Source organism: Phyllosticta citriasiana (assembly GCF_038021145.1).
Source record: "Phyllosticta citriasiana strain CBS 120426 chromosome Unknown IWZ02scaffold_3, whole genome shotgun sequence".
Lineage (NCBI taxonomy): Eukaryota > Fungi > Ascomycota > Dothideomycetes > Botryosphaeriales > Phyllostictaceae > Phyllosticta > Phyllosticta citriasiana.
In genome coordinates, this window is record NW_027117280.1 from 1,406,630 (window position 1) to 1,433,191 (window position 26,562).

A 26,562-nucleotide genomic window follows, 5' to 3' on the forward strand; every position below is an offset into this window, starting at 1 on the left:
ATCCCCGTTCCCCGTTCTTGCCCGCACCGCCCCTGTCCGTTTCTCCCCGCTGTGGCGCCACCCGGCGACCACCAGCCACACCACGCTGTGTCGGGTGGCTGATGCTCCCTGCCCTTGGTGCCGTGGTAGATCTGCATCGTCACTCAACCACTCCGCCGACACTGCTCGACTCTCCACCACATGCTCCTTCCAGTCCACGCCCACCGTCGTTCACACTAGGGCTCGGCGCCCTCCCGACAATGGAGCGTGAATTCCACTACCAGACCGGCGGTCATGATGGCATCCCGCGCACCAGAGCCAGACGTGAGTCTCGCGCTTGTTCAATCGCCATCAAATACTACTCCAACCCCCGAAGAAACTTCGCGACGCGTTTTCATATGCATCCCTAACTTATCGCCGCGCAGGCGCCGCCACCGACTTCGGCTCTACCATTCTACAATGGCAGCGCAATCGCGTCCCGCGCTACAAGGGCTTGCCTATTGGCGAGGCAGAAAGGCCAAGTGTGAGCTACATGGTTGATGTACGTACAAAGGCTACATACTGGGAATCATGTACTAAATGGCCTAGATGTTGCCCCCGCTTGCTCGCGTCACGAATGCTGCCGAAACCATACCCGCTAAGCACCTCCATGCCTCGTTGAACAAGATCAAGCACCCCATAAACGTGGTACGATGGACACCAGAGGGCAGACGTCTCCTTACGGGCTCAACGAGCGGAGAATTCACTCTCTGGAATGGCATGGGTTTCAACTTTGAGACTATTATGCAGGTCAGGCTCCCTCATCTTTGCGCTCGGACGACTTTGACTGAATTGATTCCGAACTAGGCCCACGAGTCGGCGATCCGCGCTGTCCAATACTCACACGGGGACGATTGGCTAGTTTCGGCTGATCAAGAGGGTCTTGTCAAATATTGGCAACCCAACTTCAACAACGTCAAGGTTCTCCAAGCACATACTGAGCCTATCCGGGATCTGGCGTTCGCACCAACGGACTCGAAGTTTGTAACAGCTTCCGACGACGCTACACTGAAAATATTCGATTTTGCGGGTGGAATAGAGGAATCGACATTGACAGGACACGGCTGGGAAGCAAAAACGGTCGACTGGCATCCGACCAAGGGATTGCTGGTGTCAGGATCCAAAGACCATCAGATCAAGCTCTGGGACCCAAGAACTGGCCGCTGCCTTACCACGCTCCATGGACACAAAAACACCATCTCAAAAACATCTTTCGAGCGAACCCAAGGCCAACTTCTAGCAACATGTGCCAGGGATCATACTGCACGAGTATTCGACCTGCGCACAATGCGTGATGTTCTCCTGCTGCGCGGTCACGAGAAGGACATCACTACCCTAGCCTGGCATCCGGTCCACCGTAACCTGATATCTACTGGAGGAGTTGACGGCAGCCTCTTCCACTACCTTTTAGATGAGCAAAACGCGCCGCCGGGAGTGGAGCCCACCTTGTCGCCTTACGACAGCTCAGATCCTTTCAACGCACCCGCTCAGAGCATTTATCCTGCCCACAAGGTTCCACACGCTCACGACTTTGCGATTTGGACACTCGACTGGCATCCACTGGGCCACATTCTGGCATCTGGCTCAAACGACCGCATAACGCGCTTCTGGACCCGACCGCGCCCAGGGATGACTTCGTGCTTCAATGATAGGTTCCACATTGGCCAAGCAGCTGCAGAAGCTCAGGGCATCTATGATCGGCGGGATGCACGCCGTCAGCAGCGCGAAGAGGAAGAACAAGAAGCTGAGGATGAAGCTGACGGTCTTGTGGATCAAACCATGCCTGCAAAAATGCCGACGCTGCCTATACTTCCTGGTCTTGGTGGCGGTGATGGTTCAAGCATGGGTGGATCACAACTGCCCGGACTCGGCGGCGCCCCGGCTAGCACTGGACCAGCACCACCCGTTGTTCCCATTCCACTGCCTGGTGGACTTGCGGGTCCAGGTGCACCGCCATTCCCTCCTCCTGGTGGCTTCCCAGCTTTGCCCCCTGGCTTCCCGCCCCCTGGGTTTGATCCAAACAAGATTGCGGAAATGATACGTAACGGCCAGGTACCTGCTTTGCCTCCAATGCCGAATGGAGCTCCACCTCCACTTCCACCTGGCTTCGTGCCTCCCCCTCCACAAGCACTGCCCCAAGGCTTTCCTGGTTTCCCTGGCCAAATGCCTCAAATGCCAGGCCAGCCACAACAAGTCGGTGGTGATCAGAATGGGAACGGTATTATTAGGAAGCGGGCGCCTTTGCCAAGTCAAAAAGACAGTCTTCGAGAGGAAATGAATCGAGGCAACTACCGCAGAGCACGGTAGGAGAAAGCAGGAGGGAATCTGTTAGGGCTGTAGCATATACCACATCACTGGAGTTTGAAGGTTGGGATGACAAGAGCATGGCGTTTAAAATGGGATCGTAAGGTAGGAGAGCATTGAGCGAGTGACATTGATATTATGGGGCAAGTCCCAAGTTTCGAGGTCTTGATCATCAAAAAGCTTGGTCCGAGGGTATTAGCATATTTCCCACATAGTGAACACCAAACAAGCTGTTGTTGGTGCCTGACAAGGCTTTGCTACATGTAGTAGTTGTTTGGTCTCGGAGACACTAACGCCTGAGTGATGACAAGTTCCGTGAAATGATGAATGCCAAATTAGCCGCAAAAGGAATCGTTGGACGTTGTCTTTAGGGACAACTTGAAGCCGACGTAGTCTGAATGTAAAATGGAAAGAATGATGTCTACCTAATGCACTATGGCCTAAAATGTGCCCAAAGCAAGATGGTGAAGTCATTGATCTGGGTGGTCCGTGCAAGGCTGCCGGGCCCTTGACGAGTCGCGTTGCCAAAAAGTAAGCTCCGCGCGCTCTGCTTTCTTCGGCCAACACTTTGAACTCGACTACGTCTCTACGTCTTCCCTCGCACCTCCAAAAATCTTCCTCTTTTCAAGTTCCTCAAAATTGAGCATCAATGGCTTCAAACTTCGCTTGCAAGGCCTGTAGACGGGCGCTGCTACAGCAGAATCAGATCTTTGCGCAGGTAAATTCGTTCCCTGCCCAACCACCCTTTGCAATCATGGAGCCTCCACAATGCCCTCTTCTGACGCTGTGATAGACCTCTCGCGTTGTGCAACGACGCGCCCTCACCACGACCGCCTCTCGCGCCGCCAAAATCACCCCAGAACCTCACACCACCGCCGCAGGCTTGGAAAACAACGACGACTTGTCGAAGCAAAAGGCCCTCAAAGACTCGCCCGCGTCCAAGTCCCCTGCCCCTGACGCTTCCTCGATATCAGGCAGCCAGAGTCTGAGCAGACGCCTTGCCCAAGAGTTGCGGAAGCGATCAGTATCCACTACGGAGCCATACGCTGCTTACAGCGGGACCAAGGCCATGTTTGAGTCTTGTTCGAAGCAGGCCGATTACAAGATGGTTCGGGACAAGGATGGCGAGGCACCGACGACAGCGAGCGGTGAGGAATTGGGAGAGGGCGAAGGGTGGTGGTATAAAGGTATGGCTGGAGAAATTCTTGTCCCTCAGGCCCGGTGAAAAACAGACTTACTCCTACCAAACACACCTTGATGGCGCCAAAAAGCTAATGTAACGCGCAGAACTGGGGTTGACGCCTACCTTCAACACTTGGGCCCAAGTAACTTTCCTACACATGTACCTCCTGACGACGCGAATCCGGCTGTTCCCAGCAGAGCACGCACCGACATGGCACCAGAACCTGATCGACCACTTCTTCTACGAGGCCGAGAAGCGCATGATCAAGTGGCACAACATCGCGGCATCGGGCATCCGCAACAAGTACATGCACGACCTGCACATCCAGTGGCGCGGGCTCGTCACGGCCTACGACGAGGGCCTCGTCAAGGGCGACCCCGTGCTGGCCACGGCCCTGTGGCGCAACTTGTGGAAGGCCGAGCGCGTCGACCCCCACGGCTTGGCTACCTTGGTCCACTACATTCGCGCCAATGTCTTCAAGTTGGATAAGTCGAATGATGCCATGGTTCTGAATGGCTTTGAGTTTGATGCGAAGCCGCTGCGGGATTCCAAATTGGTGGATAAGGAGAGCCCCTGGATGAGGAAGCCGTTTGAAGAGTCTTCGGAGGAAAAGAAGGAGAAGAAGAGCAGCTAAGAAAACCGGCACTATCGCGTTGCTGTGTATGATGTTGTATTTTTGGTTTTGGAAAAGCTAGGGATGGCAACGAAGCATTCAGGAGACACCATCCTGTGAACATAATCAAGAACGGCGCAAGGCCTAGGATCGATGGACACGGGCGTCTTTGAGAGGCATGAAAAGGAAAAGGTAGAAACGCTGCTTTGGAGCAATTCAAGACTTTTGCATTCAGTCCACCTGTAGACCCTAACAACACCTCATCGCTGTGAAAATCAAGCAGATTCTCCCGTCCGAACCTAAGCAACGTCACCATCTTCATCGCCATCATCTTCATCGCCATCCCCGCTCCCGAGCACCCCATATCGACTACCCCTGCCCGCGACAAAGTCCAACGCCTCCTGTTCGCCGTCGTGTTGCTCGTCGCTCTCCTCCGCACTCCCAAAGCCTTGCGCCGCGGTCTTATCCAGCAGCTCCTCGACCGCCCACGCCACGCGCTCAGCACCCTGCCTCGCACCACCCAAGTTACCAGCCGCAGGGCCGAGCCTCAAGCCCGCCATCCGGCCGGTGACGAAGAGCGGCACATCACGGCGCCACATGAGGTCGTCGGTGATGCAGGGCATGCCGCCGAAGCCGTCGACGGGGAAAGCGGCGTTGATGGAGCGCAGAAAGGGTAGCGTCGCGTAGTCCGTCTCGATGCCCGTCGCGTAGTAGATGTAGTCGATGGGCGGCAGGGGCGTGGGTGTGGGCGGGTTGGTGCTCACGCTGTAGGAGCGCGAGCGCGCGTCGTAGGACAGCGACGAGATGGTCGTGTGCGTGTGCAGTGCCAGGCGCCGCGTCGCTGCGTGGTGGAGCAGGCGTTTGTGGTATGGCGGGTTGATGGAGCCACCGTTGCGCGCTTGTCGGATCATGGCGAGGCGGTCTGCGTGTCTGTTAGTTGGAGGCGTCTTGAGGTTGCAAAAAGAGAACAACAGGGCAAGTGGTTCACTTACCCTCGTCGCTGTCGGCGGTCCAGAAGATGGCCTGCTCGAAGTTGCGGAACTTGCCTGTCCACGCCAGGTCAAAGTCAAAGTGCTTGACCTTGACGGGACCGCGCATCAGGTGGTAGACTTTGGATACGCCTTTGCGGATGGCAAGGTCGGCTAGCTGGGCAGACGTGAGGCCGCCACCGACGACGAGAATATTTGATTCCTGCTTTGCCTTGATCTTGGCCATGACAACGGGGTCGGGGAACTGCTGGATTTGCATGCTGTGGCACATTTGGGGAGGCGTTTCCTGTCCTTCCACGCCTAAGGGCATTGGCCCCGGGATCTTTGGAGAATTGCCTGGCCCTACAGCCAAAACGACGGTGCGAGCAAAGTGAACGCCCTTGTTGGTCTTGACTGTGAATATCTTGTCGATGTCGGAATATTCGCGGACGATGCCGTACTGGATGTCTTCGACTCGTTTCTGCTGGACCAAGCCTTTCCTCAGGCCATACCGCTCTACGATGCACTCGCAATGTGAGGTGAAGAGCGGTCGAGAGGGTCTGTAATAGTCCTTTCGGTCGCGCTCGTCAATTACCACTTCAGCTTGAGGTCTGGCCAGTGTGAGCAAAGTGTAGGATTCTCCTGAAGCAATTAAATCTTACTTCTGAAGGCGCCCCTTGGCTCGCTTCTTCCTCTGGTGCTTGCTGATTTCTTTGCCCACGCAATCTCTGATTTCGTCCAGTTCGCCTTCTCTACCCTGCTCATGTGCGTATGCCAGCAAGCCATCTCTGTCGCCCGGATCAACGTGGAAGAACATGGGACTGCGCAAATGACTGATGTCATATGTCTTGAACAGTCTATTCCACCTGCTCATCCATTGGTCTCCGGTCGCGTCCAAAACGAGAGTCGAGTACTGGCGGCCAAGCCGAGGCGTCGCCATTTTGACCTTTCCATTCTTTCGGTCCTTGATGCTCATCCGCGCTCCGTGCTTCTTGATCCAGTGGTACCGCTGGTGCTCTTCGTCGGTGAAAATGGCAGAGGGAGTGTGTTCGCAAAGACGAGCGGCAACTGCGAGCCCACAGGGGCCGGCACCGACGATAATGACATCGTGTACTGTTGAGTTTGGAGTGAAATGCGTCTGCTCCATCTTCTGGGTGTGGAATCTCCGAGGCAGCCGTGACCAAATGCTCAGATGTCTCTTGAAGAAGTGAAGAGTGGGTTATGATAGTGGACAAGATAGAAGCTGGAAGAGATGGAAAAGAGATGAATAAGCGTCAGTGAGATTCCTGACTATAAATACTGACACGAGCTGAGCGCGTGTGTGCTCTGGCTCAGTGGCAGATTGCAAATTGATACCTTGATGGCTGCAGTCCTAGGGCTCTGTTAGCCAATTGTGGAGAAAGCGATTCAAGCGCCTAGGCCCTTGCCACTCGAGTAGGTGAAGTGGGAAGAATTCTGAAGGTTCTCTTATGCCCATGATGGCTGGCACTCAAACTCGGGGATCAAGACTATGCTACGGCATGGAGATCAGGAATCATCTCCATGAGGGGCTGGCATGGATGCATATGCCGGTGGTCTCGTGGGCGAGTGCAAATCTGAACACCTTGATGGCCTCGGATCGCTGACGCAAAGGAGGACTGATAAACGACCCAGAAACTACCAAGCGCGACCAAGTCAGCTAGTTTTATTATAAGGCCTGAAATCATTCGTTTCACACCATTCGCACATCCTCAGGACTGCTGGAGCTCTGTGTGCAGAGCTGCGGCAAGTCCATGGTCGCGCTGTGCGTATAACGTGTACACCTGAGATGAGCTTTCCGTTTGGCATCCGAGAAAGGGTACAACCAAGTATAAAAAAAAAAAAAAAGGGCCAGTCGAAAATTTTCGGGAAAAGTGCTTAAGTTCCGGACTGAGATGAGTTGTTGATGAATTGTTGTAGTGGGCTGCAGACGAAGAGCTCCACTGGATGGCAGTGAACGGAACGAGCCAATCAGCGTTGCGCAAAAAAACTAGTGGCCGATGGTCCGCGACTTTCACTTTCTCCCTGACAAACGGCGTCACGCGCCTCGTCTACGACTCCAACGTTCAAAATATGCCATGCGGAGAGTGGTGGTCACTGGTCTAGGTGCCGTGACGCCTTTGGGTGTTGGTAAGAGATGGCTTGATGCGATGACTCTCCTCATGTTGACTGTGACTCCAGGCATCCGCCGAACTTGGTCACGTCTCCTCGACAGCCACTGTGGTGTTGTTTCCGTCAAAGACAGAGGTCCGCAATTTGCAGCCTTGCCAAGCCAAGTCGCTGCTGTGGTGCCATCCGGTCTCAAGAAAGACGGAGGATGGGATCCCAAAGAATGGCTCCAACCGGGTGTAAGTCAGATTTCAACAACGAGAAAACAAAACTAATGTCGAACCAGGATGAAAGAAAAATGGCACTTTTCGCCCAATATGCCATGGCAGCCTCCCATGAGGCTCTTGAAGATGCTCGGTGGCATCCAAAAACCGAGGAAGAATTGGAAACCACCGTAATGAGCCTTGTTGAACATGCGCGAGTCTCCCACTGATTCCGACCAGGGTGTCTACATTGGCTCCGGCATTGGGAGTTTTGATGATGTTTACGAGACATCAGTGGCATATGCAAAAGGAGTAAGTTACATTTTTCTCATACCCATTCAACGCTGATGGCCATCAAGGGATATCGAAAGGTCTCGCCCCTGTTTGTGCCTCGCCTTCTCATCAACCTGGCTGCGGGCCATATATCGATGAGATTTGGGCTTAAAGGACCAAACCATGCGGCAACGACAGCATGTACAACAGGTGCGCATGCAATCGGAGATGCTGCTCGCTTCGTTGCCTACGGTGATGCAGACGTCATGATTGCTGGTGGCGCTGAATCATGCATTCATCCACTTGCTATGGCCGGATTCGCACGAGCCAGAAGTCTTGCGACTGATTGGAATGACACGCCGCATCTATCATCACGGCCATTTGATAGAAATCGGGCAGGTTTTGTCATTGGTGAAGGTGCTGGTGTTTTGGTTCTTGAGGTATGTCAGTGACTTTTTTTTTCCTTTTCTTTTCTTTTTTTTCTTTTTTTTTTTTTTTTTGGTGTCCAGTGTGGCTAACACAATTACCAGGAGCTTGAGCATGCAAAGTCTCGAAACGCTAGGATTTACGCCGAATTGAAAGGATATGGACTGTCCGCGGATGCTCACCACATGACTGCCCCAAGGGAGGACGGAGAGGGTCCATTTCGTGCAATGAAGAGGGCTCTGAAGGATGCAAAGCTTCCACCAAATGCTGTCGACTATATCAACGCTCACGCCACATCGACGCCACTGGGAGATGCAGCTGAGAATGCTGCAATCAAGTGTTTGCTTCTTGGCCAGGAAGGACGCGACAAAGCTTCATCCGTCAATATCAGTAGTACCAAAGGAGCCATTGGCCACCTTCTTGGTGCCGCCGGTTCTGTCGAGGCTATTTTCACAGTATTGGCGCTTTATCACGTAGGTGGTAAAGTTTGGTCGATGGATGCCAAAATGTTGACATTTTGCAGGGCATTCTTCCCCCAACGCTCAATCTCGATGCTCCAGGGGATCCTCCTGAAAACTTCGACTGCAACTATGTGCCCAAATCAGCCCAGGAAAAAAGCATTGAAGTTGCGCTGTCAAACTCGTTCGGATTCGGAGGTACCAATGCTAGTCTGTGCTTTTCCAGATATCGATAGGGGCCGACCGACCATAGACAGAATTCAAGCCAGCGATCAAGCAGTAGCCACCGTTTGCAGCCGAAGTTTTTCTTCTCCGGTCCTTCGCAGACCTCCGGCCTTGACATCTGCTAATCACTCGGGACTTGCCCGGATTGGATAGATAACGCCTCTAGCGCTATCTTAGCGGAGCTGCCAACCCCACCATCTCCACGAGCAGCAAGGATCACGCGTGACCACAACCCGGCCGCCGCTGTGCCTAACAGATAAATTTGTATCTCTGCCAGCCAAGCATGTTGTTGAAGCTTCACGCGTCGAACTTTTCTTGACGCGTCCGGGAGGCTTCTCCCTCTGCTTGGCTCACCCGATTTCTGACCAAGATGGCCGACGCTCTGCAGCCCTGTCCGTCGTCTGATGCGACCTCGCTCGAAGGCCGTGGTTTTCTTAACAATACCTCCAAAAAGGCGGAGTACTATCTTGGCAGAATCCCCTACTTGAGGAAATTGCCTTTCGCTTCGATTGCGGTCATAGCATCAGTTGCAATCGGCAACGTCTTGCTCTGGGTAGCTGTAGGAGTTGTTTTGGTAAGGTACCCCCGCATCCCTGGCGAGAACGAAACTGACTGTATAGCAACAGCATTTTCATCCGTAAGAACTCGATCACAATTTCGGAATGCAACGTATTTAACTTTTCAAGTGCTCTCACCGCCACTGCCGTTCTGTCGTACACGTTGGGGCTTCGCCATGCCTTGGACGCTGACCACATTTCTGTAAGTCAGCCAATGAAGCATCTCGGAACAACCTCAAACTAACATTGGCAGGCCATTGACTTGATGACTCGGCGTCTCATTGCCAGCGGCCAGCGTCCCGTCACTGTTGGCACGTTCTTTTCTCTAGGACACTCGACGTAAGTAACGCTACACCAGTACAGAATGCCGAGAAACTAATAGTGGCCCAGCATCGTCATCATCACGTCCATCGTGGTCGCAGCGACAGCCTCGGCCGTCTCGTCCAAGTTTGACAGCTTCTCCCGCGTCGGCGGCATCATTGGCACGTCCGTCTCGGCCGCGTTCCTGATCCTGCTGGGCATCTTGAACAGCTATGTCTTGTACAAGCTGGTCAAGCAGCTGCGTCAAGCCATTGCCATGCAACCGGGCGAAGAGCAAAACTTTAAGATTACCGGGGCCGGCTGCTTGTTCAATGTCCTAAAGGCCATGTTCAAGCTCATTGATCGGTGCGTAGAACTTACTCTCCAATTTCACGACCTCCCCTCACCAACCTGCAAGGTACACTGCATACTAACAGCGAGGCCGCAGCCCCTGGAAAATGTATCCCCTTGGCGTCCTCTTTGGCTTGGGCTTCGACACATCGTCAGAGATCGCACTGCTCGGCATCTCCTCAATCCAAGCCTCATCGGGCACATCCATCTGGATAATCCTGCTCTTCCCCCTGCTCTTCACAGCAGGCATGTGCCTCCTCGACACAACCGACGGCGCGCTCATGATGGCTCTTTACACGTCGACATCGCTAGCCCGCGACACGCTTGCCGTGCTGTACTACAGCATCGTGCTGACGGTCATCACGGTGCTCGTGGCGCTCGTCGTCGGCGTGCTGCAGCTGCTCAGCCTGAGCCTCAACGTCGCCGAGCCCACGGGCCGCTTCTGGGACGGCGTCGAGCGCGCCGGCGACAGCTACGAAATCATCGGCGGCGCCATCTGCGGTACTTTCGTCGTCGGCGGCATCGCGAGCGTGCTCTTTTACCGCCCCTGGCGCCGTCGCGTCGATCGTTGGAGAGCTGCTAATGCCGCTCGTTTGGGAGAGGCTCCCGCTGACCACCAGAATCCGTATGATGACGGGCTGCGGCATCCGCCGTACAGCGATCTCGAGGGCCAGCATCAGCAGCAGCAGCAGCAGCAGCAGCAGGGCACTCGAGTGCTCGTCGAGCGAGACGGCGATGACGATGGCGCTAATGTCGCTGGGTCGAAGGGCGGACGCGTCGAAGCGCACGGCCAGAGCGCGGCAAAGGGCGACGCCAAGCGCCTGTCCATCCACGAGGTCTACGGCGAGCGCTCCTGATGCCGCGGCATGATCATTCATTCCATCTAAATCAAGTCGACAACACGCAACGTACATATCTACACGGTATTCCTTCAAAGGACCAACAACCGTGCGGGCTACTCTGCACTGTGCGAAGACACTGGCTGGCCGGCTTGCTTGCGTGCTTGGGTGCCAATACCCAATCCATGCCCCCAGCATACCTTGGTGGAAAACAGCTGGTGCAGTCGAACGATATCTCCGGAGCTTTTATTCATCCGCAAATGCTGGAGGTGGAGCGACGTCTTGTACCCATTGTTTTCCAGTGGCTTCAAAGCCGCACATGTCGATGACATACATACCTACATGCATAGAGCGCAGCCAGCGCATGTTTTCTCTTCGTGGGTGTAGCGAGAATGTAGATGGATGGACACACACACAGACAGAAAGATTGGGACAGATTGACAGACGAGCGGAGAGCAAGACGGGGATCTTATGTGCAGGATACTTGCAGAGGGTCGCTGGCAGCTCGCGAGCGGTCGCGCGTTGCATGAAGCAAGAAAGAATAGACCTGAGAATCAGCCAGCTTGCAAACCCAGGCTCATAGGTAGTAGCTACATCAAGCATTCATAACGAGGATTTGTTCGACTCTCCACAGACTTGCCTAATAGTCAACGGGTGCTGTCCTCACATTAGTTCTACGCCTGCTGCTTCTGCTACTGCTACTGCTCCCGCCCCAGCCAGTAAAGAAAAATTCAAGCCATGGTCAAATAAGCAAGGCATCATCGTGATGAAAAGCACGGACACTGGACTGGGACAGAGCCCAGCGGACTAACTGCCCCGTTCCCGAGCCGAGCTTTCTCAGTCGTCCGTAGGAATGGGGAGGGGTGAAAAGAAACATTAAAGTGGTATCGTCGTCACACAAGGACTGCTCCTACTCCGTGGCTGCTGCCTCAATGTGTTGAATTTCCTGCTTGGCCTCCTCCCACGACTGCTGGTTGCGCCTTGCCCATTCAATGTGGCATTTGGCGAACGCAATCTTGCCCACGTCAGAACCAACTCTGAATCTGAAAAGGCGTGTGGATTGAGTTCGACTTACCATGTAGCGCCTAAGGTCATTCTCCTTTTCTGCCTGGAATCTCTTCAAGTCTCGCAAAACACCGACGCTGGCGTCCTTGACATCCTGCTCCGCCACCTGCAAAGCTTGCTCGAGCTTGTAAAGATTAGCAGGGCTCTCGGAAATGGGGAACAAATGACTTACCTGGGTGAGGCTTTCTCTAGTCTTGCCAATCTGATCCCGCCGCGTTCTTTCGGGATCGACATCTACGATGCCTTGGAAAGCGTGACTGACTCTACCAAAGAGTTTGGTGGTCACGAAGTTGCCGCTAGCTGTCTTTTTGTGAACAGGCGACGATGGCTCAGACGTTTGTGGAGCGCCTTGAGAAGCCGACGGAGGGGGGTAGCCCTCACCGTGGGTGGGAGGAAAGTCCGAGTCGATTGATGCTGTGTCCTCTTCTCTGGGTCGCTGCTCGGTGCTGCTTCGCGAAGCCGAGGAGAGTGACCTTCTAGGCGGCGCTGTCGATGCTCCGGTCTGGCTAAGATACTGATCGATGCGCTTCGCTTCGGCCTCACTCTGCTCCAGAGACTTGAGCAAATTTCTTTTCTTTTCCAACTCATCCTTGGTCATCTCCTCTTGCACTCTCTTCAGAATGCGGTAGCGCAGGACATCCCGCACAATGCCAGCGAATTGCGCGCTTTCGCGCATAGGCTCAGCAAAACTTGCGCTCAACGTCGAGGAGAGCTCTGCAGTGGCAATATATGTGGAGTCGACGGCCTGTCCCATTTTTTCAATCGCTTGAGAAAGAGTGCGCGACTGCTCATTTAGAGCGAAGGCATTATATCTGGCGCCCAGCTCCGCCATGTCGTCGCCCCAAAGGTTCAAGTGATTCAGAGTACGACGGTTGACCTTTTCCATGCTGCCTTGCAGCAACTGTTCCAGTTCCTTTGATGATGCCTCGAAATTGACAAAGTAAGGGTCCAACTCTTCTTCTGAAAGATTTTGCGACGTCGGCGGAAAGCGACCGAAAACCTGGGGACCAGGTATCGTGTGCGCAGCTGTAGACGGTTGAGCATTGTGCTGTGGTGGGGAGGTAGGTGTGCCACTGGAGGACGAACCACCTGTAGACTTGAGCTTTGCTGAAGGAGCCGGCACAGGAAGATACATGTGTCCAGGGGTTGGGTTTGCAGCGTCAAGAGGTGGGGCCTTTAGCCTGTTGGGAGGTAGAGACGCGACTGGGTGCGAATGGAGGACCTCGCTCTGGTCCGTGTAAGTAACCGTCTTTGCGGTCGCCAAAGCTCATAAATGGGATGCTTACCCAGCTGACGTTGGGATCCAAGAACCTCCACCACACGCCATCTTCCCGGACCTCCTGCATTTTGCGACAGCGGTTCAAGAACACGGCTAACATCCTCTTGCGCAACTCTATTATCCCTTGATCCTCTTTGGCCTTCATCGGTTTGGCGACATAGTCCGCCGTGGTGTGCTTTTCAGGTATCGGCGGTATAATGAGAGTGGGATGTAGGTTGACGAGCGTCTGTCGAAGCGACGCGAATTCCGAATACCGGCGGCGCGCCTCGAGATCCTGGCAGAAAACCTCAGCTTTTGTCCAAGAAGATGGTTGGGGGACGCATTACCCCTGTCCTGATGGTGTAAACAATGTACTTGCCTCCGCCTTCGGAGTTCTTTCCCGCAGATGTGATGAGGATGGGTAGGTCGGGATTCTCGTATAGGATTTGCTCAATGCGGCTGTCGTAGCCACCCCGCTTAGGTTCAATGCGCCGCTCCTCTTGGGGTTCGTCATCGTACTCGACGTCGCTCAGGTCGCGTCGTTGGCCGCCCAGGTATTCCGGTGAATCGAAAGGCGGCGGGGACGAGGCTTCTGATGGAGGGGTCGGCGACCGGACTGGATCAATATCAGGCCCATGTTCAATTTACGACAGAGTCGGGGATGATCTTACAACCGCCGGGCGAGCCAGCGTGGTGCGGAGGGGAGGTGTCGTGGCGCTCGAATGAGCCGTACGGGTTGTTGTCTTCGTCGTCCCACATGACGAATGCTAAGAAGGCGCCAGCGGAAGTTGCAGAGGAGAAGACGGAAGCGGACGCGACAATCAAAGAGCTGGATGTAGCAGGGCTATGAGCTGTAGAGTTGTTGGCAGAGATCCTGGGAAATGGGGCTGGCGGTTGAAGCGAGAGGTGACGTCTGCTTGGGTGCCCGCTAGCGCGTTCGCGGAAGACAGTAAGCCCGTGCTTTCGTCCCGCCTTGCTACCCTGTCCCCAGCTGTTGCCTAATCAAGCTTGTCACGATGAACCCTTTGCTGCTTGGAGCTTCAAGAACACTGTTCCACGCTGCATTGTTGGCTCGCACTTGGCGCTGGTTGCTTGCTGGACTGCTTGACCATTTGCTTGGTCTCGTAGATCAAAGGAGAGGCCCGCACTCCAGATTTGCAGTCCGGTTTTAATTGCAGCACGGATTGGTAGGCTGCGTGCGCGGCATGATTTGTAGGACAAGAAGCCCTGGAAATATGGACAAGTTGCCAAAGGTTAGCTGATAGCCAATTGCGAAACGGCCATTCGGTCACTGATTGTAGGCCTCCACAAGTTTATTGATAACAATTTTGAACTGCACATGTGCATTAAATGATGGACACTGAGAGCTTCCAAGTCGCCCGAAAATGGGCACTGGATGATCCTGCCTGGGAGCCGCGTTGCGTCGTCTCGAACCACTTGATCATTTCCATGTTGCGTTTGATCGTCAAAGAGATTCCATTGGTATACTGCGCCGGGCTGGGTCAGCAAGCCAGACAAAAGCCAGCTTTTACCCTGAGCGCATTTTTGCCATGCCGGAAGATCAGATTCAGGAATCCGAACCACCTGCTCATCCTCCCTTGGCCTGGACTCCAACCATGAGACACATGATTCTTTTTCACCGACCCCGCTGCTAGCGAGCCGCTTATTTCTCCTTCTTGCTGCTGGGACCCTTGGTCTTGGCGGTACCGCGGAACTTCTTGCTCCTGTTCTTGCGCTGCTTGCCTGTTGTGCCAGCCGCGTCAGCAAAAGCCATTCCCAATCCAGGTAACGCCCGCCATCGGTGCGTCCCTTGTAAATCCAGGTGTACGTACGCTGCTGCCTGGAGGCCTTCTCGATCTTGGAGGCGAGGCCGACGCGGACGAGCCTGTAGTGAGGCTCGAACTTCTTCATGGCCTCCTCCGAGTCGTAGACCAGGGCGAAGCCGGTGCTCTTGCCGCCACCGTATTGGGTGCGGAAGCCGAAGACGGAAACCTGGTCCTTTTGGGCCTTGTAGAGCTGGGCAAGCTTCTCGCGGAGCTCATCCTTGGAGACGTTGGCGCGGTTGGGGTGGAGGACGTCCCTGGAGGATGTCGTTAGACGAGCTGCTAGAAGCGTGGCGATGGATGCACTTACACAACCATCTGCTTGCGAGCAAGGAGAGGGTTGCGGATGAACTTGCGCGTGCGCAGAGTGACTTGCGAGTCGGACATGTTGACTAAAGTATCAAGGGGACCGGGACGGGCTGATGAATCGTCAAGTTAGTCTCAATTCTCAGTGTTCAGCGAGGCTGGCGATGGAGATTCAAATGCGAGGCTTACAGGAAGAGACTCGAAGTCCGGCGGCAGGGTCCTGTTGATGAGAGGTGGTTGTCGCAGCAAGTCGTCGTCGTCGCGATGTCAAAACGCAAAGGAAAGTCGAGATGGATTTCGCAGCGTGGTGCGCGCTCGGACCACTCACTAGGCCCAACTAGGCGAGGCGAACACCACTTAGCGTCGAGATTGCAACGACGCATTTTCAAGACGCCCCTCTACTCCTCGTTCAAGCGTCCATCCTCTCAAGGTTGTGTCGACATGTCGCTGCTCACCGATGAGGAACAGCAGCTACAGATATTCTGTCGTCAATACTTGCAGCTTGTCGACGCAGACGCTTTGACATGGCCTTCATCGGAGCTTCTGAAGAAACCCAACGTCCAGCAGTGGCTTTTCGAGCACATGTTTGATGTGGATTCGAACCGATTCCTGCCACCGGAGAGATATCAAGCTCGAGTGCTCAAAAAGCTCATGACAAGGATTGAAGAAGCCATCGAGGATCCCGAGGAGGACGTATGCCATTTCCCACCCCCTCACGCGTCGTTTGCCAATTCTTCCATTTTCATCGTCTTGAACACAACATGCTTTTCTTTTTGGGAGGCCATTCTCTGAAATCGGTCAATGATGAGACAAGAAAAAGACTTGCATGGCCTTGGTGAACTACTTCTCTTCGTCTTGTCTACGCAACATCAATGTCGGGCCATTCACTTGCTGCATGTACATACTAATAGTTGCATCGTTATTGGTGTAGGAGATTTCGGACAATCTCATGTCGGCTCTGTCTCTTCTTTTGAGTTCCAACCTGCCCTCGGAGTCTGCGTCGGCACAGGCAAAGTCGTACGTTACCTATGATTTTGGCCAGGAGCGAACCGTCACTCTGCTCGAGTCGCGTTCCATAATATCGTCATCCGGAACCACCGGTCTCCGCACGTGGGAAGCAGCCTTGCACTTGGGGGCATACCTCTCGACAGAAGCCGGTAGCCAATGGATTTGCGGCAAGAGAATCCTAGAATTGGGCGCTGGCACAGGGTTGCTATCGATTTTTTGCGCGAAACATGTCGACGCGTCAAGAGCCACGATTACAGATGGCGACGAAGGGGTCGTCGATAGCATCAAGACCAACGTTTTCCTGAACGAACTCGATACGGCAGCAAACACGGAATCAATCGTGCTCAGGTGGGGTCGCAGCTGCGCACTACGAGACAGCCTCTATTACGACGAGGGTCAACAGAACCAGTATGACGTGGTTCTCGGGGCAGACGTCGTAAGCTGCTGCAAAGTTGTTGCCTCTCAGGTACCATTCTTGACTAACATTGGGTTGGCCAGACATACGACAAAACCGTTATCCCGGCGCTCGTGGCGACACTGGCGGACCTGCTGCAACGCCAGCCGTCGCTGGATATTTTGATCGCTGCCACAATACGCAATGAGGAGACTTTTGAGGCATTCTCCGTGGGTTGTCGTTGGTCGCCCCCCGCATGACTCGCCCAGTCCACATTTGAAAAATATGTGCTCATGTGCGAGCGATTGGCTGATGGGTGTTTCAGGACGCAACGGACTCGACCACCAAGAAGTTCACTTTGCACCGCCTCTGGCTAAGAGACAGAGGGGACCATTTTACGCAACGACAAGCCCTATTCGGATCGTCAAGATTTCCAAAGTTGGAGACTCTGATCCATTCAGCCTGTCGTAGCTACGCTCGGACTCGACGTGCGGCTCAGCTAGAGGATGCTGTGCCTGGGAGCAAGTGGGTGCTGAGGGGGGGGGGGGGGGTTTGTCTTGCAATGTGTTGGGTTGATGCTGGCAGTAGTCAGACAGTCACCTGGCGTCGGACAGCACGGCCCTTGGTCATGGTGGCCGGGCATGCGGAGTCGAGGGCGCATGTACAATGGTTGTACGCGCCGTTGAAGAGGGTGCATGGTGTGTCAATAATGGACAAACTAGTGGACGAGGTACACGACACGATACGGCCACGTGCCCGAGGTAGTTGTGCAACGGCGAATCTTGCAGAGTGGAGCAGGAGCAGGAGCAGGAGCAGGAGCAGGAGCAGGAGCAGGCGGCCATGAATAATGTGTGTGCGGTCCGAGTGGGCAGGCTTCTGGAAGCTTTTTGTCACGGGCCTGAGGAACATTTGCTCGGTGCCCGCGGGCATTTGGGCAACCGGTCACGAACATCCCTGCGCGAGACCGAGTCCAGATCGAGATGCTACCCACCCGCCGCGTATTTCATGGGCGAACCCGGGCTTACTCGCCAAGTATAGAGGACGCGCATGGCGGAGGCTAGACTGGACAGCGCAGCCTATCAGAAAAATGGTCAACGGGGGAGATGTGATGTGGTCGTGTTGCAGGGAATGCGGCAGCGGGATGGAAAATCCGTGACTTTTGTGGAGTGGGAATGGGCTCGTGGGGTGAGGGCAGTGGATCGCAGACCGGCGGCCAGGGTTTGCAGGATGGATGGGAGTGGAGTGGAGCGAGTGGATGTTGTTCCTTCAGCCTCCTCTGGGAAGCTTCAGCGGCCTGCCGAGACGTCGAGTCGACTCGAGGGCCCAGAACCCGGACCTGGACACACACTGACTGTTGTTGTATATAGATAGCCTGCCTGCCAGTCTGTCTGCCTGCCTGCCTACCCGGCGCCCAGCAACTGCAAGCCTCCCATCGCCATACTGTACTGTACTGTACTGCACTGCACTGCACTTCAACTCGAGTCCGATAACCGCTCGTCAGATCCATCTCTCTCGCCGGTATGTTTATTCCTCAGCCGCTGGTAGCCGCAGTGGGCCTCCAGGTGCCCTGTCCCCGTGTTGGCGAGATCGACGGGCCCGCGGGCGCAGAGGGCGGCGCGTAGCACAACCACCTGCCCAGCGCATCGCGACATGATGGCTTCTCTGTGGCTGGATGCAATGGCAAGAAAATAATAATGGCTAACCCGGCGACGGCTGCGCAGAACAGGTGTTCCTGGCTAGCGTCTAGTCTGACTTGGGCCCCGGCCGATAAGCAAACAAAGGCAAACCAAACCAGCAACACAGAACCTGCGTCCCTATCGCGTGCTCGCCCCGATATCTTTCTCTTGTGTCCACCACCGTCACATCTGCCTCCTCCATCCTGCTCCCGAAGCTTGCTTTTATTACCGCCCTGGCTGCTAAAGAGCGCACGACCCGTTCCCCCCCCCCCCCCCCCCCCCTCCGTATAAGCTCGCACACCGCCGCTGCCCCAGATGGCCGCGACGCAGCACCATCGTGCTCCCACACACCCTAAAAGACCCACCCCCCTCCACTCGAGGTCGAAGCCGGCCGTCTTCACCAAGCGCTCTGCCAAGTCGCAACCTAGGGTCTCGCCTAAAAAGGAAGACGACGACGACGACCTCATGGCCGCCAGCTTCCTCAACTTTTGGTACATGCTCCCGCCCCCTGTCTGTCTGCTGCATCATGTCGCTCACGCCTCCACAGCACCGTCTGCGAGAAGCAGATCATCGTGCCAAACAATTCGATATTATACTGCTCAGAAAGGTATGCCAAGTCTTGCCTCGACTACACTGCAATCCGCCTAAAACTTTACAGTTGCCGCAAAAAGGACAACACAAAGGAGCTCTCCTTCGAGCCTTCCCCACCTCCCACGCCCTACGGCTCATTCTTCTTTGACGACACCTCTTCCTCGCGCGACATTCTGCCACCTCGCTCTCCCACCGCAGTTCCCGCAAAGCGGCTATCCTACGGCTTCTCTGACGCTTCCGAGGACGAGTCGGACTGGCACGACATTGAAAAGCCACGCCAGCAAGAGACCGAGGCCACGCGCTATCTGCGTTCATTCCCCCGATCCTCGACTGAACTCGACCTCAGAAGACCAGTCCGTCCTCAGCACAATAGGGCAAGCACGGCCATGGTGCTACCTACCACCCACAGCGCCGCCCCCTCATTATCTCACACGCCGACGAGTACTCTGAGCGTTTCAATGCCCTTCACGCCTTCCAACCGACCTCTCCTCCCGCGCAGACACCCCCACAGCACATCATCTCGGAACGGCTCCATCGACCTTGTCAACCCATTCGTCACGGCCCCACCCACGGCGCCGTCGAGTTTATCGCAGTGCTCACTCAAGTGCTCGCCGAGCTGCACAACGTCAACTGGCGTAGCTGAAGGCGAGCTGGAGCTCTTCCAAAAGCGGGCTCCCACGGCCACCTCGCCCGGCCAAGGCAGCCTGAAGGCCCTGTTCGCCTTTAGCGCCATGCAAGCACCACCAACAAGCAGCGCATCGACCATGCGGCCGTTTGTCTCATGATGCGGGTTGCAAGAGCTGTCGGGCGGTGTTTAGCGTCTGCGCGGTTGGCAGACTAGTGCGCTATTTGCGGATAGGCTAGTCGTGTCCAGTGACGACAGAATGGCCGCACATGGATGCTGATGCGGCAGCTACTGGGGTCCGCCTTCATTTCCCGCGCGATTTTTTTTTTTTTTTTTTTTTTTCACGAAATTCTCGCATTTGCCATCTATTCCCCTCGTCTACATCGTTTTCATCATCATCATCATCATCATCATCATCAGGATCATCATCATCAATCATCATCACAACAAAAGCGAAAGACAACATCTTAGACATGTCATGGTTGGTGGCGCAAACTTCAGACGGCTCCAGGCCGCGGGCTATTACCGATTTGGGCTTTGTGTTTTGTTCATTTTCCGGGTTCCATCAAGTGCGTAAGACATTGCAGCACCTCACAAAGCATGGGTCTGGCTAGGTATGGCGTCAAATGTTTCGGGCTAAAGCAGCGCAGCGCTGGGCACTGACTGAATCTGGGCTGGGCCGAAATGGGTTGGAAAAGTCACTCTTCTTTTTTGTTGTCACTGACTGGTTGGTTGGGCAAATGCTGCGGCTATCATCATCATCATCATCATCATCACATCACCTTGTACGAACGAATTATTTTATGCTGCCATAGCTTTGGTCTCATTTTCATGCTCTTTCTAACTCCCCTACTCCCTGTCATGTCACTGTACCTTTTTCTCTTTCGTCCTTGCTTTTTACGCGGCACGCCGGGAGTAATGTCGCTGTCACACTCCATTATCTTGCCGTCGTAGTACTAGATCTGGCGGTGGTGGTCCACGACGACGACGAGAGACGCTTCAGGCGCCCAGGGCGTGCTCCACCTCTGGGCTCTGGCAAAGAAGTCTTATCTCTCCATACCACATTGCCTTTCTCTTTCTCATCGTCCTTGCATGGTGGCTGCGTTTCAGATGCCAACTCGAACCCGGTAGCAGTGCTTGCGGGCCGCCCGCCACGGTCGTCGTTCTGGGTATGTGGCTGCATGCTCTGGGCTCCTCGCATGTGCTGCTGTCGACTGCCATCCATGAAATACCCCACTCACTCGACTTGCTGACGCATTCCTCCTTGCTACATGTATTGGGCGAGATGAGAGGAGAAAGCAGAGATGAGGTCGTTGAATTTGAGCTCTTTTTTTTCCTGCTTCCTTTTTTTCTCGGCTAATGCTGTCGGTCTGTTCGTACCACATCCATATCATTGTGCATTTGCGCGCCGCCATCGCCGTCTCTGCTGCATGCATGTCGTTGTCTTTTTTCCCATCTTTCATTGAGGCGTCGCGCAAAACCTGGTTCGTGGATATTTTCCTCGCATGTAATATAGCCTTGTGAGGCCTCTTTCAACAAGGTTTCTTTCATCTCCTTTGCGTTTTTGCTTTTGCTCTATCTTTCGTCGCCATCGTCGTCGTTGTTTACGCGGTAGTGTTAGTTTCTAGTCGCAGTGGCTTGGAAGATTTTTTTGCTGGTGAACGGTTTTTGTGCCTCTTTTGCGCAGAGCTACAGCTAAAATTTTGCTTTCTCTGTCTCGTTTGTATTTCTTCGTCGCCATAACCTCGTCTATCATATGTCAGTTTGCCTTGCCGTCAAGTTGCGCATTCACACTCTGCGCAGCTTTCTCTCATCTCGGTCAAACCTTAATGAATAGATAGATAAGCCTTGCGAGCGTGTAACATAAGAAAGATAGAGACGGCCACCCAGCAACAGTATTCGTAGTTTTTCATGAAAGCGAAGATCAAAGGCGCACTGCACATGGTTCAATCACGAGCGCTTGCTTAACCGCCTGCTTGCTTCATACTCGGTCGAAGTTCTCCCCTTTCAAATCCGCGCTCTTTGTCTCAGGTCTTCTCTCCACGTCTTTGGCCACATCTCCACCCACTCTCTCTCTCACACACACATAACTCACTAGTTTACAAAACACAGGTACACGTACAACAGCGACAAACCACCCAATCCTATCCGCCCGCCCACGGCGCCGAAGCGAAGCAAAGCAAACAAAAGCCACGCCATCATTTCCGCTCCGCACTCCGCGCTTCGGGCCGGCGCCGAGGTCCAGGTTCAGGTCCAGGTCCAGGTCGAGGGCAGCAGCAGCAGCAACAGCAGCAGCAGCAGCAGCGTAGCGCGCCTAGGTATCCATCTCCCCACCACTCATTGATTCACTCGTCAATTCGTCAATTTGTCCAATCTGTAGATCACGCACGCACGCACGCATGCAGGACAGGGCATCTCGGCGACCGAGTGTCGGCCGGAGAGGGAGAGGGAGAGGGAGAGGGAGAGGGAGAGGGAGTGGAAAGGTTGGAGAGGGAGTGGAAAGCGCAAGGTATGTGGAAAGCGGTTGTTGGGGTTCGTTAGGCGGGCGGGCGGGCTGCGGCGGGGCCCCGGTCTGCCTGACTGACGTTGTTTTGCTGCCCTCGCCGTCGCGGGGCGGCGTGGTGCGGTTTGTGTGAGAGTCACTTGTCCACTCATTGACTCAATCACTCACGACGTACGGTCATCAGGTTGTCTCGTGGGTTGGTTCCATTTTGTTTGGGATGGTTGGGGTGGCAGAGGTAGGCGCGAGCGGTGGGACCGGGGGAGGTGGTGGTGGAAAGGTACGCGGTACACACTTTTTTCTTTTGATGAGAAAGCTGTGTTGGATCTAGAGAACGGGTACGTAGACGTCTTGTAGAAGGTAGCGTAGTTGGTAGACGAATAAGTAGTAGGTATATAGGTAAAGGCTGGCTGCGCACTAGTTTCATGTAATCTACACATATAGAGCGCGCCAAATCTCAACCAACTGTTTTGTTCGTAGTCATAGACGCACAACTACCCAAGAAAAAAAAAAAAAAAAAGAAAAGAAAAGAAAAAAAAAAACCTCTCTCCATCAACGCCCACACTACATGCCCTCAGGCTCCTCTACCTCGCCAACCGCGTTGCCCACAAGTAACTTCACCAGTCAGCCAGTCAATGACCAGCGCATAGCATAAGTAGACTCACTTTCATAAACTTACCACGACGGCGGCCAGCCGAAAGCTTCTCCACACCAACTCTCCACTGCGGCGGAAAGATGAAACGCTTTCTTAACGACCTACCTATTGCGTCCCATGGCATCCGACCCGGCGCTTCCATCCACCCAAGTACACAGTCAATTGGTAAGGGCCAGCCAGCTAGCCAGCCAGCCAGCCAGCCAGCAGGAGGCGGGAGCTGGTGATATCACGAGTGCTGTAGAGTAGAGCTGGGTGTGGCGCGCAGAAAACTCAAACGCAGTGCAGCGGGTAAGGTGGTTGGTGGAAGCGGGTGGTCATGGCGATGGTTACCTAGGTTGACGGTGGTTGGCTCCGTTGTCAGCATCAGCAGCACTGTTGCGATAAGGTCGAATCGGCTCGATTGACACAACCTCGCGACTTGGAAAATGGCAGAGCGTAGCCGGGTCCATGGCGTGAATGCGTGCGTGCGCGCGCGCGCGCGTGCGAGACATTCCGTGGTCGGCCGAGAGAAATGCGCTCGCGCGCTGGCTCGCCTCTAGAAATGCAAGTACTGAGATGAAGTACATGGACAGGTCGGATCTAGTGGTGCGGGACGACGCAAGGAGCAGGAAGGGGAGTTGGAGGGAACCAAGGTAGCTGTCGACTAACCTGACAACGTGGAAGAGGTTGAAACTCACGCTCCCTACAATACACCCTTTGCTTCAACTCCATTTCCCGCCAGCTAGTTTGTCGCCTTTGGCGCGAAATTTGCCCGAATGGTGTGGTGTGCTACCCACCACCAACAAAGTTGGCTTTCTGCGTTCCGCCCGCCCGCCCGCCCACCCACGTCCTATCACAAACTGTGCGGACCCGTCCGCGTAGCTTCTTGCTTGCTTGCCTGCTTGCTTGCCTGCTTGACCGGTCGGTCGATAGACTCTTTGCCAAGTCGGCTGCTCGCTGCTCTTGCTCTTCTACCCACATGTTTTAGTGAAAGAAGCTGACACTATCACGATGCACAGCGCAACACCGGCAGGCGGCGCGCTTGCAGGCGCGCTCCGGCTCGTATGTAACTTGGTGCTCAGCGGAAAAGACGGCTGTGGTTGTGGTACGAGATGGCAGACGCGCCAGAGAAAAAACCCGACCGGTGGCGGTGGATAGGGCAGAATTGGTGGTGGTTATCGCGTCTGCTTGATGTGCGACTATCGTCTGTACGTCTCCCTCACCGACTAGCAGTAAAAATGAGCTGTATCCTGTATTGATTCGACCTTGCATCCGCTAAATCGTGCCTTGGCTCCCGCATGACGTGCTCCACGCGACCGCTGGCCGGCAATGGCGCGACTGGCGCCCCAGGGACTGAGAGTCGTCGACGTCGACGTCGCTTTCGCCTTCTTTGTTGGTGGCCTATGAAGTGGCAAGGTAGGTGCAGCAAGTTTGAGTGCCCTAGACAGCGTCGAGTCGAGGTTTGATGGGCTGGTTGGACAAAGCGTTGGACTTGTCACCTACGCAGGGTTGGGGCCTTCCCGTCCGAAGTGCAGATCTTCCGGGGACTGGCGGCCGTCACACGGAGCGGGACGCTGCCAGACAGAGATTTGATTGTCATGTCTCGCTCTCGAGACAAGCAAAAACTGCTGGAGGTACTCAGGTGTACAATCAATTCCCAACGGCTATCAAGGAGCGTGAAACTCGAGCAAACTGCCAGTGTCGGCATTTGCTCTGATGGCATGATTGCTTGGCGGGGAGCAGTCCGACGGGTAGGGCGGTGGAGCATTGCGCGAAAAATGCACCATCATCCGCAATAAAATGCACCGTGCTGTCCATGTACCTACGTCGGTGTTTGATACATTGATGTCAAGGAAGCGTTGGGCAAGAAAGTGGGTCTCGCCCGTCAGGGTCGACGGTGCTTGCATCCCCCTCCCCCGCTTTGCAGTGCGCGCCCTGCCCTTGAACTTTTTTCCTTGTCGTGATATCACTGTCCACTTTTCTGCGTTTCAGACAGAAAAGCTTCTGCACGCTGCTTGTGAGGCACGGTTTTTTTCTTCTTTTTTTTTTCCCCCTTCGCTGTGGCGATTCATCATTTAGATGTGGCCGCCTTTCACGTCCATGGCAAAAGGGCCGTTCCAGCTCTGGCCGTTGTCTCCGTCGCCCAAAGTCGCCTTGGCTATCTGCCAATTTCCATGGGCACCCAAGGCCGCGTGCCATTGGCTCTTCGTCGATGGTTGTCCGTGCGGTTGGTTGGTTGGTATCCGAAGAGGACCTCGGGCTGGCAAAGTTTCCATGGAGCAAGCAAGCGTGGCATCGGCTACATGGGAACGAGAGGGGTTGCTTGGTGAATCGCGAGGTGCATCGTGATGGAGGTGGGGAGGGAAGCCGTTGCGCGAAGAGGATCAAGATGGAAGGCATTGGCAGGAACCATCGAAAAGGTCCCGGCCTCTTCGCACCCCCATCGCTTACTCTCTCTATCCCATCACTCGAATGGGAGCTCTCGGATGAAAATATGCCTCTCGAATTCAACTGAGAGCCATATAGGTAGCAGAGCTACAGCGAAAGGTCCCTTAGCTGCCATAGGGCGCAATTCTTCTCAATGCAGCAACAGTTGTGTTATTTCTCCACGTCGCATTGAAAAGATTGAATGCGCAATCCAACATTTCTCATGTCTCGTCCATCACTTTCAACTTCATCTTCGGACATTTCATGCCAATTCTTGAGAAAAATATCAAAAACTGCATGCTCGTCGACTGCTGCGCCAACATCGACAACCCGTCCTGTCCTCCTTCAGAAGAAGACGCCATCTTTCCGCAGCGTGGCGCGCTGCAATTCGTCCCTGCAAGTGAAGTCGAAGGTCAGAACGGCAAAGGCGAAGTCGAAGTGCGCCTCCACGTTCCCTGCGCCATCGTGCGCGTCGCTGTGCCCGCCACGCGTACAGCCCGCGGCTTCCGCGCCGACTGGACGCGCCGCGGGGACCGACATCACGGTGGCCATCCCGCCGGCGCTGCAATGGCCGGCGCTCACCGCCCAAGGTCGCGACGGCGCCCGCGCTCGGCTTTCCCGACTCGTCGTTGGAGGCGTCCGACCTGGATGCGTTGGACGACGCGACGCGCGCAGAGTCAAGGCCGCCTTCAATGCCGATGAGCGAGCGCCTCAAGCAGCGCTACCTGCACCACCCGGACCATGCCGACTTGCACTTCTTGTACTCGGTCTTCGTCACGGAGTCTGGCCGCGGTGCGGCGGCGTCGGGCGGGCGGGGGTGGGCGTTTGCTTCTTTGCGGACCAGCAGGTCGACCGCAGTCCGACGGGGTCGGGCGTGCAGGCGCGCGTCGCGCTGGCTGTGCCCAAAGGGGAGAGATCAATGGGCCAGGGCTGGACGTATCACAGTCTCTTGTCCAGAGCATCAGAAGGGGCAAAAGGTGGATTTGTTGGCACGCCGGTCGAGGAAGCGGCCGTGGGGGGAGAGAGAGGGGGGGTTAAAGTTGAGGTGAGTGGATGGGCCAATTACACTGGCATGGCGACTTGGGTGTTAGAAAAGGATGACGACCTGGTGGGCGAGGGCTTCGATTTTGAGGCGCTGGGAGCGCGTAGCAGGTTGGAAAATTGAGAAGCCATAAACGACGTGTCGAAAGGTCTGTTTGAGGCTGTCGAAAGCCCCCAACGGTGCTCCAATACTTCCTTCCAGCAACAGGTGAGAAATTTGACACCAAAGATCGCAACCCACATGCTGAGTTCTCAAGGCATCTTCATATCGAGGGTTGGTGACAAAGGTCATGGCACACACAACAAAAGTTAGGTGAACAGTGGAGCGCAGACTGGGAGCATTCAAGTCCCACTACACCAGAGTACCAG

The 26,562-nt window shown here is 54.9% G+C and overlaps 10 protein-coding genes across 10 annotated transcripts; 7 read left to right on the forward strand and 3 right to left on the reverse strand.

The window, feature by feature from the left end:
* Positions 1-154: 154 nt before the first annotated feature.
* IWZ02DRAFT_444597 (WD40-repeat-containing domain protein) lies at positions 155-2,663 on the forward strand. The gene is made up of 4 exons (XM_066767111.1): positions 155-303; positions 405-520; positions 568-768; positions 826-2,663. Exons 1-4 carry the CDS (start codon positions 240-242, stop codon positions 2,323-2,325), a joined length of 1,881 nt encoding a protein of 626 aa, XP_066625328.1. The 5' UTR covers positions 155-239; the 3' UTR covers positions 2,326-2,663.
* Positions 2,664-2,871: 208 nt separating this feature from the next.
* IWZ02DRAFT_182919 (ubiquinol-cytochrome C chaperone-domain-containing protein) lies at positions 2,872-4,278 on the forward strand. The gene is made up of 3 exons (XM_066762323.1): positions 2,872-3,040; positions 3,116-3,509; positions 3,610-4,278. Exons 1-3 carry the CDS (start codon positions 2,972-2,974, stop codon positions 4,137-4,139), a joined length of 993 nt encoding a protein of 330 aa, XP_066625329.1. The 5' UTR covers positions 2,872-2,971; the 3' UTR covers positions 4,140-4,278.
* On the reverse strand, positions 4,279-6,413 carry IWZ02DRAFT_183055 (FAD binding domain-containing protein). The gene is made up of 3 exons (XM_066762325.1): positions 5,749-6,413; positions 5,111-5,697; positions 4,279-5,040 (listed from the first exon to the last, which is right to left on the reverse strand). Exons 1-3 carry the CDS (start codon positions 6,231-6,233, stop codon positions 4,418-4,420), a joined length of 1,695 nt encoding a protein of 564 aa, XP_066625330.1. The 5' UTR covers positions 6,234-6,413; the 3' UTR covers positions 4,279-4,417.
* A 769-nt stretch (positions 6,414-7,182) lies between these two features.
* Positions 7,183-8,809, forward strand: IWZ02DRAFT_488289 (ketoacyl synthase domain-containing protein; the record flags this gene model as incomplete). The annotated part of the gene is made up of 7 exons (XM_066769450.1): positions 7,183-7,234; positions 7,286-7,452; positions 7,500-7,607; positions 7,657-7,728; positions 7,776-8,129; positions 8,220-8,588; positions 8,639-8,809. The coding sequence occupies 7 exons, from the start codon at positions 7,183-7,185 to the stop codon at positions 8,807-8,809; spliced, it is 1,293 nt and encodes a 430-aa protein (XP_066625331.1).
* Positions 8,810-9,168: 359 nt separating this feature from the next.
* IWZ02DRAFT_468101 (high-affinity nickel-transport protein-domain-containing protein) lies at positions 9,169-11,712 on the forward strand (the record flags this gene model as incomplete). Its single annotated transcript, XM_066768606.1, has 7 exons — positions 9,169-9,377; positions 9,485-9,557; positions 9,609-9,694; positions 9,746-10,021; positions 10,104-10,597; positions 11,459-11,499; positions 11,644-11,712. The coding sequence occupies 7 exons, from the start codon at positions 9,169-9,171 to the stop codon at positions 11,710-11,712; spliced, it is 1,248 nt and encodes a 415-aa protein (XP_066625332.1).
* IWZ02DRAFT_183002 (uncharacterized protein) lies at positions 11,602-14,082 on the reverse strand. The gene is made up of 6 exons (XM_066762324.1): positions 13,840-14,082; positions 13,516-13,784; positions 13,197-13,463; positions 12,083-13,138; positions 11,921-12,034; positions 11,602-11,860 (listed from the first exon to the last, which is right to left on the reverse strand). The coding sequence occupies exons 1-6, from the start codon at positions 13,925-13,927 to the stop codon at positions 11,756-11,758; spliced, it is 1,899 nt and encodes a 632-aa protein (XP_066625333.1). The 5' UTR covers positions 13,928-14,082; the 3' UTR covers positions 11,602-11,755.
* Positions 14,083-14,809: 727 nt separating this feature from the next.
* IWZ02DRAFT_183317 (40S ribosomal protein eS24) lies at positions 14,810-15,836 on the reverse strand. Its single transcript, XM_066762326.1, has 4 exons — positions 15,487-15,836; positions 15,302-15,438; positions 15,001-15,248; positions 14,810-14,911 (listed from the first exon to the last, which is right to left on the reverse strand). Exons 2-4 carry the CDS (start codon positions 15,376-15,378, stop codon positions 14,832-14,834), a joined length of 405 nt encoding a protein of 134 aa, XP_066625334.1. The 5' UTR covers positions 15,379-15,438; positions 15,487-15,836; the 3' UTR covers positions 14,810-14,831.
* On the forward strand, positions 15,739-17,170 carry IWZ02DRAFT_373495 (putative methyltransferase-domain-containing protein; the record flags this gene model as incomplete). The annotated part of the gene is made up of 4 exons (XM_066764706.1): positions 15,739-15,990; positions 16,229-16,741; positions 16,804-16,939; positions 17,025-17,170. The coding sequence occupies 4 exons, from the start codon at positions 15,739-15,741 to the stop codon at positions 17,168-17,170; spliced, it is 1,047 nt and encodes a 348-aa protein (XP_066625335.1).
* Positions 17,171-18,650: 1,480 nt separating this feature from the next.
* IWZ02DRAFT_182912 (life-span regulatory factor-domain-containing protein) lies at positions 18,651-19,984 on the forward strand. Its single transcript, XM_066762322.1, has 3 exons — positions 18,651-18,866; positions 18,923-18,982; positions 19,034-19,984. The coding sequence occupies exons 1-3, from the start codon at positions 18,691-18,693 to the stop codon at positions 19,749-19,751; spliced, it is 954 nt and encodes a 317-aa protein (XP_066625336.1). The 5' UTR covers positions 18,651-18,690; the 3' UTR covers positions 19,752-19,984.
* A 5,391-nt stretch (positions 19,985-25,375) lies between these two features.
* On the forward strand, positions 25,376-26,317 carry IWZ02DRAFT_430861 (uncharacterized protein; the record flags this gene model as incomplete). Its single annotated transcript, XM_066766113.1, has 1 exon — positions 25,376-26,317. One exon carries the CDS (start codon positions 25,376-25,378, stop codon positions 26,315-26,317), a length of 942 nt encoding a protein of 313 aa, XP_066625337.1.
* Between the last annotated feature and the right edge of the window lie 245 nt (positions 26,318-26,562).